This window comes from Staurois parvus, unplaced genomic scaffold, assembly GCF_062004578.1.
Source record: "Staurois parvus isolate SC_StPar_1 unplaced genomic scaffold, SC_StPar_1.0 ptg000198l, whole genome shotgun sequence".
Classification (NCBI taxonomy): Eukaryota; Metazoa; Chordata; class Amphibia; order Anura; family Ranidae; genus Staurois; species Staurois parvus.
In genome coordinates, this window is record NW_028317994.1 from 14,982,501 (window position 1) to 14,999,127 (window position 16,627).

The 16,627-nt window shown below is 45.4% G+C and overlaps 1 protein-coding gene across 1 annotated transcript in view; it reads right to left on the reverse strand.

Moving 5' to 3' along the window:
- The window catches only part of KDM4C (lysine demethylase 4C), a 543,890-nt gene that overhangs the window by 463,487 nt on the left and 63,776 nt on the right, over positions 1-16,627 (reverse strand). Inside the window, exon 5 of the mRNA XM_089678131.1 lies at positions 10,196-10,389. Within this exon, the coding sequence (XP_089534257.1) occupies positions 10,196-10,389 (194 nt within the window). The remainder of the gene's footprint in view (positions 1-10,195; positions 10,390-16,627) is intronic.

The window sequence follows — 16,627 nt, forward strand, 5'->3', positions numbered from 1 at the left end:
ACCACATCTACGGTACAGGGAAAGAATGTTCTGCAGAGATAAACTTAACACAGAAAAGTGAAGCTAAAAGCTTCACTCACTGATGCACACAGAGAAGGAGGTAATGCCAGGTATAGTCTTGTGTCAAGAAGTATTGACGATTCTGTAATGGATTGAAGAAATCTCTAATGAACTGTTCAATAAATCTTTAACTCAGGCTTTTACTTGAACATAAGAAAATGGATTTCAAGTGTATTTCATGTCAGATGCTTGCCCAAAAAGCTTTGCATCAAATGACTAACACAGTGAGTAAAAGCAGGTCAACGCTCAGACAAACTACAGATGGCAAAAGGCAAGTCAGTGCCATGCTTTGCGAAGCTAAAGAAAAGCTGGGATCTACATTATGAATGTAGATTTGCAAATTAATTATGGCAGATGTACAAGCAGAGTTGAAGCAAGGAAGCAAATAAAAACAAAATTCTTTCCATAGGGAAATAAATGTAAAAAATGTTACAGCAATGCAATATATTTATAATGTAAAGAAACAATCTTAAAGTGATTTTTTTTTATTTTTTAATAAATACCTACCTGCTATGTGCAAGGGTTTTGCACAGAGCAACCCCAATCCTCCTCTCCTCGGGTCCCCGACCCGTGCTCTGGGCTCCTTCCCCTTGCAGAGTTCCCCCATAGCAAGCTGCTTGCTCTGGGGGCACTCGTGCCTGCTCACTCCCAAGCCCCACTCTAAAACACACAGAGGAGGGCCTAGCCCCACTCCTGCTCCCTCCTCATTGGCTGTGATTGACAGAAGTGGGAGCTAATGGCTCCCGCTGCTGTCTCTGAGCCATAGAGAAGACAGAAGCTGGGATATAAGCCGTTTTTGTGCACATTGCTGAATTAGGATTGGGTAAGTATTGGGGGGGGGGGGTGCAAGGGGAGCTGCATACTGAAGGTTTTTTACCTTCATGCATAGCCTTTAGGCTTTGCAACCACTTTAAAAAAATAATAGAAAATGTTAACAGATAAATGTACCTTTATTAAAAAGTGTATGTAGAGGAAAACTCTTTTCCTTTTTTTTTTCTTTTGTTTTAGACAGAGTGGATAAAAGTAAAGCTGGGTATACACATCGATATCCAGCCAGTTCAACTGGAAACAGGCGATTCTTGATCTGTGTGTAGCCCTCTCTGTTCAACAACCATCTGATCACTTGTGTGGATTTGGGAATCTGAGCTTTTTTTGTTCAACCTGCTGGTCGAACAGAAATAACTGTGTACCCAGCTTTATACTCTGTCAAGTTTTCATTGCTCTTAGTTTCCCCACTGGGAAGATTCTCTCCACTTTTTTGTCCTGGTGACTCTTTGCTACAGAGACATTAAGGGGAGATGGGGAATCTATAAAATATACAAATTCTATAAAGCAAGAAGTGATAGAAAATCCTCTAATTCACTCTAAAGAAAAATTTCCATCTCAGGACAAGAAGAGAAAGAAAATATTTGAAATTTGTTAGGAGCTTTAACCCTTCCATACTCTAAAACTTAAAAAAAAAAAAAAAAAAAAAAAAAGAGCCTTGTGAAATGTTTCTTCATTTGTGCAAATCTAACAGATAATTCTCATTATGTTTGCAAAATGTGTGTAAACGTTTCTCTTGGTTGCCTTTCACCAGGCAAACCTACCATTCAGTCATTAAAGCAGAACTTTACCCGTATCCGCTTGATAAAAAATAATTTTTTTTTTAGCAAGAACATGCATTTCACATTAATACTATGCTACCAAAATTAGTGTGTGCTGTAAATTGCCTTCAGCATTGCTTTGGTTTCCTCCTGCTGGAGGCTGTTATTTTGCTGAAGCCTAGAGCCCTTGAGCAGCATTACATCTTTAGGCTGTCAGCATACTGGCCACGACAAATTTGGCATAGTGTCTACAAAAATAGAGAGCAGCTGAGTGTGTGCAGAGCAGGGTGAGACATTCTTAATGTTTTCTGTAGCTATACCTGCAAAACGGGCCACCCTGAAATTATCTAGCAGGACTTAATTTAAAGCCAGTCGCTCCCGAACCCTTTCCATCCTAGCACTCCAGTGAGCGCTGGAGGGGCAAAGCACTGAGTGGTGACTGACAGTCACCAGTTTCTGTTCAGAATGGACCAGAGAACTGAGCGATCAGCAGTCATGTGATTGCTCAGTTCTCAGGTTTAGAAGTGGCGGGTGGCCGTTGCAGCATCAGACCAATGCTGCAGCCATACAGTATGTATGTTTTTTTTTCGCTTCCTGCACTTCGTTTAAGAATATTTGACCAGAAGAATTAAAGAACATTCACCAAGAGAAAAAAATAGCCTAACCCTACAGGGTAAGAACTTTCTGTGAGCAGGAGAAATAACGAGGGAAACCTCAGCACTGTGCACACTATGGAGATTCCAGTGTGAACAGCTGAATGAATGGGTGTGGCAGAATTCCAAAATTTAACCTCTTCTTGCTGAGGGCCCCTGGTGGTCAGGGAGCCAGCACCAACCAGCAACATAACAAACAGGGATTAATACCTGGCATATTCAGCTGTCAGCCAGGAATTCCTGACTGACAGGTGAATGTAAACAAACAGTGGCGATAGTGTATATAAAAAAAAAAAAAAAAAAAAAAAAAAAGGTACCCCCCCCAAAGTTCATTAAAAGGCCTTTTAAGTTTGATATTGCTTTTAATCCTCCTCAAGTTTCATGTCCAGGCAGGCTGCATGCTTGGGTAAGGGTTTGGTATGGATTTTAAAGCGGACCCCATAAAAATGGAGTCTCCCCAAATTCTATACCAGATCTTTCAAGTCTGGATTTCGAGGGAGTACCCAATGTAAAACATTTTTTTTTTTTTTTTTTTAAAAGTGTGGTTTCCATTAAAAAAAACCAAGTTACACTTACGGTAACGTCTTTTCCAGGAGTCTTTCAGGCCAGCACTCTGAGAGACCTCGGCTCCTCCCCATCTGAGGAAACACCTCCACCTACAATAAAAAAGCTCCACTCCCCTCAGACCTCAGTTCTCCAAGCATCCTCCGGTCATCTGGGGAGACACAATGCGAGACAACATAATCATAATAAGCCATCTTCACATAACCAATATCAACAGTGGGTGGGAAACCGGTGCTGGCCTGAAAGACTCCTGGAAAAGACGTTACCGTAAGTGTAACTTGGTTTTTCCCCTACCGTCTTTCAGGCCAGCACTCTGAGAGGATAAGCGAGTACTCACCCTTCGGGCGGGCTAACTGCTTGTAAGACCTTACGACCAAAGTCCTGCTCCTGCACCGAGACCAGGTCCAGTCTGTAATGCTTGGCAAATGTGTCATAGCTGGACCATGTTGCCGCTCTGCAAATCTGCCCTGGGGAAACCCCTGCTAACTCTGCCTGGGTAGCCGCCACAGCTCGGGTGGAATGTGCCTTGATACCCTCCGGGACCTCCAGGCCTTCTGCCTGATATGCTCCTGTAATCGCCAGCCGCAGCCAGCTGGCCAGCGTCCTTCTAGACGCCTTCTTGCCTCTTCTAGCCCCCTTAAAAAAAACAAAAAGGGATTCGGTGCTTCTGAACTCCCTAGATTTCTCTAGATACTGGAGAACGCACCTTCTGACATCTAAACAGTGATACCTCTCCTGATCTACCCCCACCGGGTCAGGAAAAAATGAGGGAAGGACAATGTCCTGTTCCCTCTGGAAACTCCGAGCTACCTTCGGAATGAAGGACGGGTCTGGTCTGAAAACGATCCTGTCTGAAAAAATACGGAGATAGGGTGTTCTGAGAGGGCCTCCATCTCACACACCCTCCTCGCCGTGGTAATCGCCACCAGAAAAGCAGTCTTAATGGTGAGCTCACCTATCGGACAGGACTCCAAGGGCTCGAATGGAGCCCTAGTCATCCCCCCGAGCACCTTGGCCAAATCCCACACTGGAAATGGTCTGGACCTCGGAGGCCTCTGCCTCACCAGAGCTTTGAAAAACCTACTCACCAACGCCTCCCTGGCCAGGGGCGTCTCCAAGAACACACTGAGGGCCGAGACCTGGCCCTTGAGCGTGCTGACAGACAATCCCTTGTCCGCTCCCGCCTGCAGGAATTCCAACACAGAAACCAAACTATGGGTTGCCACAGCTGTCCGGTCACACCAGGCTGTAAAGCAACCCCAGACCCTACCATAAATGGCCTGGGTCTCCTCCTTCCTACTGGCCAGTAATGTCGCCACCACCCTAGGCGAGAACCCCTTTTCTAAGAGGAGCTGCTGCTCAGAAACCAGGCCGTTAACCGCAATCTTCCTATGCTGGGGCAAAGAACCGGCCCCTGTGTTAACAAATCCACTCTTGGAGGCAGCTCCCAGGGTGGACGAGAGGCCAAACTCTTCAGGGTCGCAAACCACGCCCGCCGCGGCCAGAAGGGAGCTATCAGTATTAACGAGGTCCCCTCTGTCCTGAATTTCCTCAGGACCAGGGGGAGCAAAGGAACCGGGGGAAAGGCGTAACAAAGCCGGTAGTCCCACCTCTGACCTAATGCGTCCACCGCTCTGGACCCGTCCCAGCGGGATAGAGAGAAGAAATTTGGGACCTTGTTGTCCCTTCCGGAGGCAAAAAGGTCCACATCCGGGGATCCCCACCTTCGCACAATCTCCTGAAAGACATCGGGGTTCAAGGCCCATTCCGACTCCCTGAGCCGAGTCCTGCTCAGGAAGTCTGCCTTCTGGTTCAGCTCCCCCTTTAAGTGTATCGCAGACAGGGACGCCAAATTCAGTTCTGCCCAGGACAACAGTGTCGCCGCTAAGGCCCCGAGGGCCTTGCTCCGCGTCCCTCCCTGCCTGTTTATATAAGCCACTGCCGTGGCATTGTCCGTCAGGACACGCACGTGCCGGCCCCTGACCTCCGCCTGGAAGGAGTGCAGAGCCTCCCACACTGCCCTCAATTCCTTCCAATTCGAGGATTTGTCCTTCTGCCCTAAGGACCATTCCCCCTGAGTCACCAAATTTCCCAGGTGGGCTCCCCAGCCCCTGGCGCTGGCATCCGTAGTGACCTCCGCGGAAATCGGAAAGCACCACAACAGCCCCTGAGTTATGCTGGACGATCTCCTCCACCACCATAGAGACCTTTTCACACTGGGGGGCACCAAGACCCTGCGTTCTAGGGAGTGACACTTCCTGTCCCAAACCCTCAGGATCCACAACTGGAGGGGACGCATATGCAGACCTGCCCACTGAACTGCCGGAATGGACGCTGTCAGCAATCCAAGTACCGACATGGCCTGTCTTATGGACATCGACCTGCTCCCCTGCAGTAATCTGACTCCGGCCTCCAACTTGGTGACCTTTTCCAAAGTCAGGCTGGTCTTTTGGTCTACCGAGTCTAGAGTGTAGCCCAAGTAAATCACCTTCTGAGAAGGCACCAGGCAGGACTTCTCCAGATTCAAAACCCACCCCAAGCTTTCCAGATGGTTCCTCACTATAACCAGGTCTTGCCGTAAGTGAGCCTCTGAATCTGCGAAGAGCAGCAAATCGTCCAGATAGGCCACCACTGAAATCCCCCTCAAGCGGATAGAAATCAGTGCCTCCGACAGAACCTTGGTGAATACTCTTGGCGAGGAGGAAAGGCCGAATGGAAGAGCCCTGAACTGCCAGTGTCGAATTCCTTCCTCCCCCCCCACTGCCAACCTGAGGAACCTCTGAGAGGCTTCCGCCACGGGCACGTGTAGGTAGGCGTCCTTCAAGTCTATGGATGCCATGAATGCACCTGGTGGGATTAGGGACCTGATTGTAAAAATGGAATCCATGCGGAACCTCCGGTAACGTACTGACTTGTTCAAGGGTTTCAGGTTCAAAATCAGTCTGAACGCCCCAGACGGCTTTTGAACCACAAACACATGGGAATAAACTCCCTTCCCTCGCTCCGCTACCGGAACCCTGGAGATGACCCGCTGGGACTCCAGAATCTCCAAAGCGCCCACCAGAGCCGCGTCCTTCGTCGGATCCCTTGGACGGGTCGTCACTAGAAAAGTCTCGGGTGGCGGTCTCAGAAATTCTAACCGGTAACCCCTTCGGATGACATCCAAAATGAAGGGGCTGGTGACCACGGCTTCCCACTGTGGGAGGAATGCCGCCAATCTTCCCCCCACAGGAGGAACCAAGTCACCTTGGCTTTTGGGGCTGCTCAGGAGGGCGAAAAATCGCCCCCCCTCTTCCCCTACCTCTCTGTCCAGCCGACCTACCCTGACCAGGCGGTCGCAGGCTCAGCCTCTTTGCCGGGCGGGCCTTCCGTGTCCCCCCCTCCTGCATTTTCCTCTTGAGGGGGAAGGACTTTTTCCTATCAGCTGTCCGGTCCAATAATTCCTCCAACCCCGGGCCGAACAGACAGTCTCCTGTGAGGGGGATGCCGCATAACCTAACTTTTGAAGTGATGTCCCCCTGCCATGTCTTTAGCCACAGCGCCCTACTGGCTGAATTGGTCAGGGCAGCAGACCTGGCCCCCAATCTCACCGACTCTGCGGAAGCATCCGCAATATACCCCACTCCTTGCAAAAGGGTCTCAAAAGAGGCCAAGATTTTTTCCTTGGGAGAGTCTGCCACAATATGGGCCTGTAATTGCGTAAGCCAATACTCTAAGTTCCTGGCTACCACTGTCGTAGCCATGGCCGGTTTCAGGTTGTACAGGGTCGAGTCCCAGGCCTTCCTAAGGAGAGACTCTGCCCTTCTGTCCAATAAGTCCGGTAAGACCCCCATGTCCTCAAACGCTAGGTCAGTTCTCCTGGTTGTTTGGGAAAAGGCCGCGTCTAGCCTGGGGCTCTTGTTCCAGACCGCCTCCGGGTCTTCCGAAAACGGAAACCTCCTCCTCAACGCTTTTGAGAAGAACGGTTTCCTTTCCGGGTCTTGCCACTCCTTCTTAATCGTGTCTACCAAAATGTCATGCACAGGAAACATTCTGTGCTGGTGCTCCTCCAATCCCTGATACATTTGGTCATGGAGAGATAAGGCCTTAACCTCCTCCTTAATGTCCAGGGTTTCGTATATAGCCCCCAGGAGCTCATCAACCTCCTCTAGGGTCAACTTATACCGGGAGGGGCCCCTCCCTTCCTCTGAGGGACCCTCACCCGCTGATTCCTCCTCAGACTGGGAGTCCCCCACTGGTTCCTCCCCAGTCATAAGGGGTTCCCGACGACTCACCGAAGCCACCTGGGGGGGGGGGGGAAGTGTAGGTAATGGGAGGGCAAACCTCTCCATGAGGGACTTGAAGGAGTCGAAGGTGGTAGCCAACTCCTTCACTGACCTAGCTAGGTCCCCCTGTTCCGGCTTCTCCTCCCTCACCAACCCCTGTATACATGGGCCACAAAGAACCTTTCGCCAAGATTCTTTTAGAACTTCCTTACAGGAAGGGCATCTCCGCTTGGGCTCCTGGTGCCTAAGTTTAGCTCGGGCCTTGCCCTGCAAGACACAAAAGAAAAAAGGGGGGGGGGGGGAAGCCCAATCAGTCCGACACCAAACACCCCCCCCCCCCCTTGCCTCCCGGCAGAGCAACAAGGGCCCGAAAAACCACAGACCCCTCGCCCTACCTTCTGCTAGGGGCCCACAGGTAGGGGAGGCCTCACTGAGGCACCTTACCTGCGACTGGCTGGTGCTGGCATCTCCTGGTCCCGGTGCTTCCGACATCCCGTACCGGAGGGTGGTCGCCTGGTGCAGGTCTGTCCCCCAGACCGCTGTGCACCGCACCGCCACATTCAAATTTCGCGCCGCCGTGGTGTGAAGGCCGCGACCGGAAGCGGAAGTCGCGGCCCTGGGCGAAGCCCCGCCCCTTCCGCCGGAAACCGCCGTCTCCCGACGTCCGGCCCGGCAAAGCCCTCAGACCGCCAGCATGGGAAGGAGCGGAACTCCCCCCGATCCTCCCCAGACCTCACCACGGCCACCCCGACACCCCCCCTCGCCGGAGGGGGCCGGGGGGCGAAGAGCAGGTAAGTGCCCTGTCCCGTCCCCCGGGATGCACTCTCACTGCTGGCAGCCTGCCCTGGGAGGATATGCAGCCGGACACTCCGGCCTTCACTCCCGGCTGCGTCGGGCCTCACAGCCGGCTATCCGGCCCTCGGCTCCCCTATCGTCCTCCTGCGCCTCCTCGTGTCTCCCCACCGGAGGAAACACCTGAACTGAGGTCAGAGGGGAGTGGAGCTTTTTTATTGTAGGTGGAGGTGTTTCCTCAGATGGGGAGGAGCCGAGGTCTCTCAGAGTGCTGGCCTGAAAGACGGTAGGGGAAAAAATTAAAAACAACCATACCAAACCTAAAAAGGACCTTATATGAACTTTGGGGAGGAACTTCACATAATTCCTGTGTTTTTCCACTATCTGTGCTGTTTGCTTACATTCACTTGTCAATTGGGAATCCCTGGCTGACCGATGAATGCACTAGGCAGGGATGAACACCCTGGCTGTTATGATGCCGGTTGGTGCAGGCTCTATAACAACCAGGAGCCGTGAGTAGGAAGTGGTCACAAATCGCAATGGAAGTTATACCACTGCTAAAGGTTTCATTTCATACTGCAACTGGAAGTTCGCCACGCCCATTCATCCAACCATTCACATGGGAATCCCCATAGACACAGTGCTGACATTTCCCTCATATTATATCCCCTGCTGGTCAAACATCCTTTGCCTATATATATTAGGCTATTTTTCTCTCAACAAGTATAAATATCATGGGTATTACTTGTTACATCTGCACGAATGATGAGACATTTGCAAAGTGAGTGTTTATTAAATTATACAAAAAATGTGTGTGCAGCTTACATTCTAAAAAGCATCATATGCCCCCTTTTGCTCTCCATTGTAAAGAAAAACAGACCTCAGATGCAGATTGCTTGACATTACTTACCCAGCCAGCAACATCCTGGTAACAAAGAGAGTAAGTGCAGCAAATGGCCTCTTCACTGTTACACATGTGCCAGTGGCTGTAAGGGTTAATACTGGCATGGCTGTTCACATGTTGAAGGACAGGCTACACATTCCCAATAACATCATGTTTCTAGAATTGGACTTCAAAGGGTTTTAAAACTAAACTACCAATTATAAAAAGGTTAAACCTTTTCAGAAAAAAAGACATATCTAAGGAATTGAACCCTAAATGAACAATATTGTTGTTGCAAGCGATGTCACTAATTTGAACTTTGGTTGTAATTCTTTGGCACACTGGTGAAATCAAATGAGCAACAGCAGGAATACACATGAAAAACAGAAATGTTGCAAAGAAGCAAGTGCTCATAGGCATAACAAAGAACCTTTGTAACATCGAGGTAAATGTCTTTAATGACGTATACAGTAAGGTTGCATTATTTCTCCGAAATCTTTCACGTATTCTTACGATTTATGAGAGCCAAGGAGAGAAAGCTTTCATTTTGCTGCAAGCCTCACCAGAGTTCTGTTTCTACAGATCACTCATTGATTAACAACCCAGATAGAAACCAGGGGAAACAGGTAATCTCACTTAAGTCGGCCATAGACAGTTTGAATTTCAGGTGGTTCCTGCTGAAGCAGTATAGATTTGAACCATGTATGGGCAGGCTGAATATAACTAAGTTATCTAATCGATCAACTTGCGTACAATCAGTCTGCTGGATTTTACATGCAATTATTGCTAGCGTTTGTCATAGCCGTTAGTAATAATCACTGTGTTCTCTCGGCTGGGACGGTTCCACTGTCTGTGTTCATGGGGGAATCAAGCAAATTTCTTTCCTTGCTTCGTCTATAGCCTGCCTTAGGCAAGCCTTGCTCCCATTCATGTTGCCAGAACACAGGGTTGGCTGTTGTACTATGCTATTTCATAGAGCTCTCCTTCGCTCTCTTTACACACACAGTCTCCCCCAAAATGGCCACTGAACCCCACAACTGAGGAAATATCCTCTGATGTAGAGATTACAGAATGTTGCATTAGTGCCATGGCATATCACTGCAGGTCCTCATATCACTGCTGGTACCCTAACCAATACCTGAATCACTCTTCAATCACTATGTTCCCTTTTTACATACATAGTTACGTAGACTGGTGTTGGAACATTTTCCTAATCAATCTGCATACTCCGATTTGGGCACTATGGTTTTTACTTAGATTTGAACATTTGACATTATCATGCCTTCAAATTTTTTTTATACACATCCCAGGCAAAGAGAAGCCAAATTAAAAATATAGCTACCACCCAATAAGCACTGGTGAAACAAATGGATGAAGCAAGTGAAAAATTACCATGACTTTGGCTCCCCAAAGTGGAGGTAGTTGATGCTATAAAGATCCATATCTTCTGTATGCCATGCAAATGTGGTCTTCCACATGCCAAAGTAGAGATAAGGAGTATTTACACCTTCAATAGAGATGCCACATTCGTCTTCTACAACATCCAAGATGGTATTTAAGCGAGAAATTTTCCATTCATTTATATCCTGTGGCAAAAATAAATGCAAGCCATTATCAAGTCATCTGGTTCTCAAGGGATAAAATGTACACTGACAAGCAACCCTGTTTATGAAATATGTTCTTAATATTGCCACAGAAAGCAATACACACACATAACAGTCCAAAAGGTAAATTCAGCATACTATTGTCTTTTCTAGCACAACTAAAATCAATGATAACACTTCAGGCCACTGCCTATCAGCTTACTCACTGCAAGATAAAGAGCTGGTAAATCCCAAAAGGGAGATAATATATGTGATGTATTCGATAAAAGGTATAATTAATGTTGAGCCAGATAAGAGCTGTAGCAGGAGACTGTTTGCAGAGAACGTACAATGATACACTCATGTTGGGTTTGATACTGCTTGCCATGACATTTATCACATACTGAGACTCCTACTATCTACTCTCTGACCTTTCAGAAATCACAGACTGTTTCTTATCTCCAGAAATAAATTGTAGGGCATGCAGCGAACATATCAATACTGAAGTCCCCAATGCACTGCTTACAGGCATTCTTTCATTTTACCTTATCTGACACAAGGCAGCTCTTGCATTCAAAGTGAAACAAAAACCATTATTATGACATTAATTCATATGCAACTGGCCTTTTTGCGTGTTAAATAAAACATATCAAATTGATATACTAGACCTTTCCTATTTCTGTGAAATGGAAAATAGGTACAACCCGGTAAAGCAGACATATTCTCTCATTTCCTCTTTTTTTTTCCCCAAGAGTTTTAGAGATATTACAAATACAATGAGATATAACCATATCAAAAGAAATAAAGGAAACAATGTAGAAAACACTATCTTTAGTAACACCAATTTATAAAGTGGCATCATCTCCAATATGAAAGCTATTATTGTCCGTATTTACAAAGCTCTCACAGGGAGGAACCTGCTCAGACAGGTGACAAAGTGGAACAATACTTAGTATGGGCACTTTCACGCCCTTGCCTGTTCAGTGTAATGACCAGCATATCACCTCCATCCAGGCAGCCTAGGTGCAGCATATAGTCTGTCATTAATATGAATGGCTGTGCACCACTGTACTTGTGTATACAGTGCTACTATCCTAAATATGAGCACAGAGTGCAAGAATTTTAAAAACTATAACATTTTCTAATTTTCCTATCTTCTCATATGCCCACACTCATGGTCATTATAGAACCAGGGTATACACAGTGGTGCATAACCATTCATGGTAAGGAAACACTGTATGCTGCACCTGGGCTGGGTGGTTGGGAGGTAATACGCTGAGAATTATTCTGAACATGCCCCCAGGTGGCCGGGGTGCAGTAGCACTAAAACAACTTGATAAATTATTTCCAGTGACATGCACGTGCAGCTATTCAACAAAACCGAAAGCAGCCATAAATAAATAAAAACACGTCACACATACATGAATCAATTAAGTCCAAAAATATTCTTTAGTGTTCAAATATTGGTAAAAGTCCACAAATTGTAATCTGTGCTCTTTTCACAATCCACACGTGCTCAAAGAAAGAATTCCCATACTCTGGACCAATCCACCATACACCGCACTCACCAGATTGTAACTGACCTCTTGCCAGTTACAAGAGAGTCGAAGCATGCTTTCTAGTACCCCAATGTACCATATGGATGGATGCTGCTTTGCCAAAACTCTCAATTGTGCACCATAATTGCAATCTTCTATTAAACACCCCTTTAAGACCTTCCGACGCTCCAGAACAAACCCAGACTCCGCAGACAGCATGCGTGTATCAGTTCCTCCAGGGCGATCATAAGTCTTCTGGTGAGTGCGGTGTGTTGTGGATTAGTCCTAAACATGGTGTGGATCAGGAAAAGAGCATACATCACAATTTGTTTGTGGACTTTTACCATTATTTGAGCACTTGAGCACTAAGGAACATCTGTGGACTTATTGATTACCATGTATATGAGACACATGGTATGCACCTGTTTAACCTTATGCAAAACATTTAAAAAAGTTTTTTTTCTTTTTTATATTGATAAATTGACAAGATATACTTGTTGATAGATTGCTGCTTCTGTATACTTTTGTTTACATTTATCTTTTTTTATGTTGTAGATAAGATTTGCGCAGGTGTTATATACACTAAATACAGCCATAAGTAGAAGGACAGAAGAATAGAAAGTGAGAGAACTAAAAAAAATTAGAGAAAAATGCTAGTGTGAGTTTGCAATGTTTACAAAATATATAAAAACATGCATATACAGTACATATAATTTATATAAATAGTTTTTACAAAAACGCATAAGGAGCTACTCTCCGCACCCATTTAAAATTCCAGGCTATAGATACAGTTGTATATGGATAAGCTTAAAGTGCCCATAAACAATATCTTTATCCTCCAAAATAATTTGTATACATCTACTACCTAATAGCCCTATAATCTATTGTGTCTTTAGTGCCCGTTAGTTGAGGTTATTTGCACCGCTCTATGCAGTATGGAATCATCTTTCAGGCAGTAGGGTACCATGAGATATGTACAGTAGTCCTTAGAAATCAAAAGTAAACCAAATGAATGAGCAAAGGAGAACCTGCAGAAGATGCAGAGAATCCAGAAAGTTGTAGAGATGACCAGCAAACAACATTCACCACATGAAAGAAGATTTTTCAAACAAACATATATTGGATTGTCAAATTCTAACTATTTTTTGCATTGTCATTACATTGCTGAAGTTATAAAGTGAAAGTGTATGCTCTGACCACAGAACTCCTTTAATTCTGCATTTGTATACATAAAGAGGACCCCTAAACCAATGAGGCACAGGTTTTGGGGTAAAAGCTAGATTTTATATTTATTTTAGCAACAGGCCAAAAAGAAATTTGCCACATAAAGTAAAGGATAAACCACAATAGAAGTCCGATTCTTGTCCCTTAAGGGTTAATGCACTAGTCTGTGCAGTCTTCAACTGACGAATTCTACTTGGGATGTACACCGCATATAGGTATGCCACCCTACTATTTCCTTGGAGGGTTATCCTTGGGCATCCAGAAGAGAATAATTTGGCAGCACACACAGCAAAATATGGATGTGGAAAAATTGCAATAGGAGGGCTTAAACTTTGAGCATACTAATTGTGTACCGGGTAAAATATGCTGCAGTCACTGCACCCACAAAATACACTTTAATTACTCTGTCACAAGTGAACAGACACATACGAATCTCACCACAATCATGGCAATGATTTTTCCCCGCATTGGTGGTTAGCAGCAGTGTCATTTAATGTCCCTCTCCACATGGTTTTTCAGTGGCATTGTTATTTAAACCCCTTTTCCAGATTGGCGTTTAGTGACAGTTTTAATTAATCCTTTCCCCCATATTGGTGGTTAATGGCATAGCCGTTAAAACCACAAGGCACTGTTATGCAATGGGACTGCGCTGAAATAGCAGCTCAATGCAGTCCCACCACGCAACTGGCATGAATGTACCCTGAGGGAGATAACATTACCATTACTGTTCTTTTTCTGTATCCTTAATAATTTGATGCACAGGTTAGGTTAAACCCACCTAAATGGTTGCATATGGAATAACCAATTCTTGTTACCGCCTGCTACATTATTATTACTATTATACAGGAATTCTATAGCGCCAACAGTTTGCTCAGCGCTTTACAATATAACGGGAGACAATACAGCAACAATACAGTTCAATACAAGAGGGATAGGAGGGCCCTGCTCCTTGGAGCTTACAATCTGCATACAGTATATCATTACAAAGTATGCAATGAAATAGGTTTGTAAAACATTAGAGAGGGCCTTTAGCAAATATTTCTGTTATCAATAAAACATTTGTTCAAAAATGCTTTCTGCTTGAAAAGAAGACTTTATGCAGTGTTTAATTATGTGAAATACTCACAATGCACGACAGCTATAGGTGGTGTCATTTTTACCTTGGTTGTATGTGATACGATGGAGCTTGGGGAATGCTTATTTAGTTTTAATCATAACAGAAAAAAATAATAGCTTCTTTTTAATTTCACATAATTCTATTTGATGTCTGATTTATTGGAATCAGTAGGGCATCATATAAAAAAAAAAAAAACAGTCATTGTACATGAATTCATCCAAATTTGCATTGCTATTCTGATAAGGAATTGCATTCTAAGAATTAAAAAGTGTGAGTAAAATGATATGGGGAGTGAAATGTTCAGAAAATATAAATAAGGACTGTTTTGCAAGGGACCATCAGATTTTAGTATTTTGAAGATGCTAAATGGGTTATTAAATAGCTCTCAATGGAAGCACAGGATCTAAGAAAATTTGAGATGGCACCTTTCATACTGTATGTGGCAGTCTACTTCTACTTGGCATTGCTCTGCACTATTCACAGTTTTATGTAAAAAAAAAAAAAACAGACTTCTTGGGGTGCATTAACCACTTCCCGCCTGCCCACCGGCAATGTAATGCAACAGCTACAGGCAAACCGATGTACCCGTACGTCGCTCTGGCTGTACTAACACTAGGGGGCCCTGCGTGCCCGAGCGGGTGCACAGCGCTCCCCCCTCGCAACTGCTGTGTCAAGCTGACACAGCGGTGAACGGGACCCGGTGATCATGCTATGCGATCACATGATCACAATCTAAGCAAAGCTGTTATGAATCAGTCTCATTCATAACAGTTCTGCTCCTCTTCCTAGTGAGCTGTGATTGGGACAGCTGTCACATGATAGATGGGGCCGATCACAGCACCCTGTACCATGTGACCAGCTCCAGCCAAATCACAGATCACTATACTGAGCTGTCAAAACGTAACTCATTCATGACAGTTCATGAATGAGTTTGGTTTATGACAGCAAGGTTTACATTTACATTGCAGGAGAAACGATCTTTATTTCTCCTGCAAAGCAAAGTGTAAAAAAAAAAACAAATCCATGATCAACCCCCCACAACCACCACCACCACAGTAGTACAATGTTGTACTATTCTGATAAAAGTATTTAAAAAAAATAATAATAAAAAAAAAAAAAAAAGGTTAAAAAACAATACCATAGTGAGAATTTTTTTTTTTAAGTTTTGTTTTTTAAAACTACTTGCCAACCACTTACCCACATTTTGCGGGCGAGCAGCAGCTCTTGGCGTCACTTCCTATTTTGGGGTGTGAACGCACCTGCACCCCCCGCTGCCCCCCCCCCCCCCCCCCCCATCACCCATCAGTCCAGGGAGAGAAGAGAGAACATGGCACCGAGTAAAAGCACTACATTTTACACACACACACACGTTAGATTAGCACAGTTAACGCTTTGATCGCCCCTATTAACCCTTTGATCACCTCATCACCCAACCAGTGCCATTAGTACAGTGTCAGCATATAGAATGTTTCACTGATCACTGTATTCCTGCCTCTAGTGACATCAGTTAGCGTCAGGGTCAGTAAGCGCCTCCCCCCTCCAGCTAGGGTAAGTTAGTGTTAGATTGCCCGCACACTATCACATGCACACTATAAGTTGCTGATCACCACCATTACTAGTATAGTGTTTGTACGGATCAAGATATTGATCACGTACAGAACTATACTAGTGCCTCCTTTGTATAGTGTCCCCAAAAACGCAGACTTAGCAGGATCAGCCCCGTTCGCTGCCAGCACTAGCGTTTAGCCCCTCTGCTGTTTTTCACTGAAGATTTGTATCAATTGATTGTGGGCCAAGGCAATTTATATGCACAAAAATACATGGCCGCCCACCCAAATTCAGCTCTTGCTAGACAATTCACATGGAAACCTATCACTTTTTCTGCATTTAAAACTCTTTTGGACCTAGCCCTCAACATGGGCATTACAAAAAAGAATGAATTGCGGTCATATTGGTCCACAGGCACGATTCATCGTATGCCCATGTTCTCTGCTGTTACATATATGCCCAACATGGACCAGCAATGTACTGGTACGTCGCTGAACTTTTAGTGGTTATACCGGGATGATACCTGCAGCTACAGGCATCATCTTGGTATCGTTATTTTCAGCTGGCAGTTGGCTTTCAAGTAAAAGCAATTCTAGCGGTCAATTAGCTGCTAAATTGTTTTTATGAGCAGCGGGAAGGGACATTCCCCCCCCCCCCTTCTCCGCTGCCTTCCACAGTTTTCTTGGGCTCTCCGGCAGACGGCAGTTCCGCTGGCTGACCATACAGCTGATCAGAGAACAGAATGGCTCCAATCATCTCTATAGTCTAAGAAATCAGAAGCTACAAGCATTTCATCCCTTCAGTTTCGCAGAAT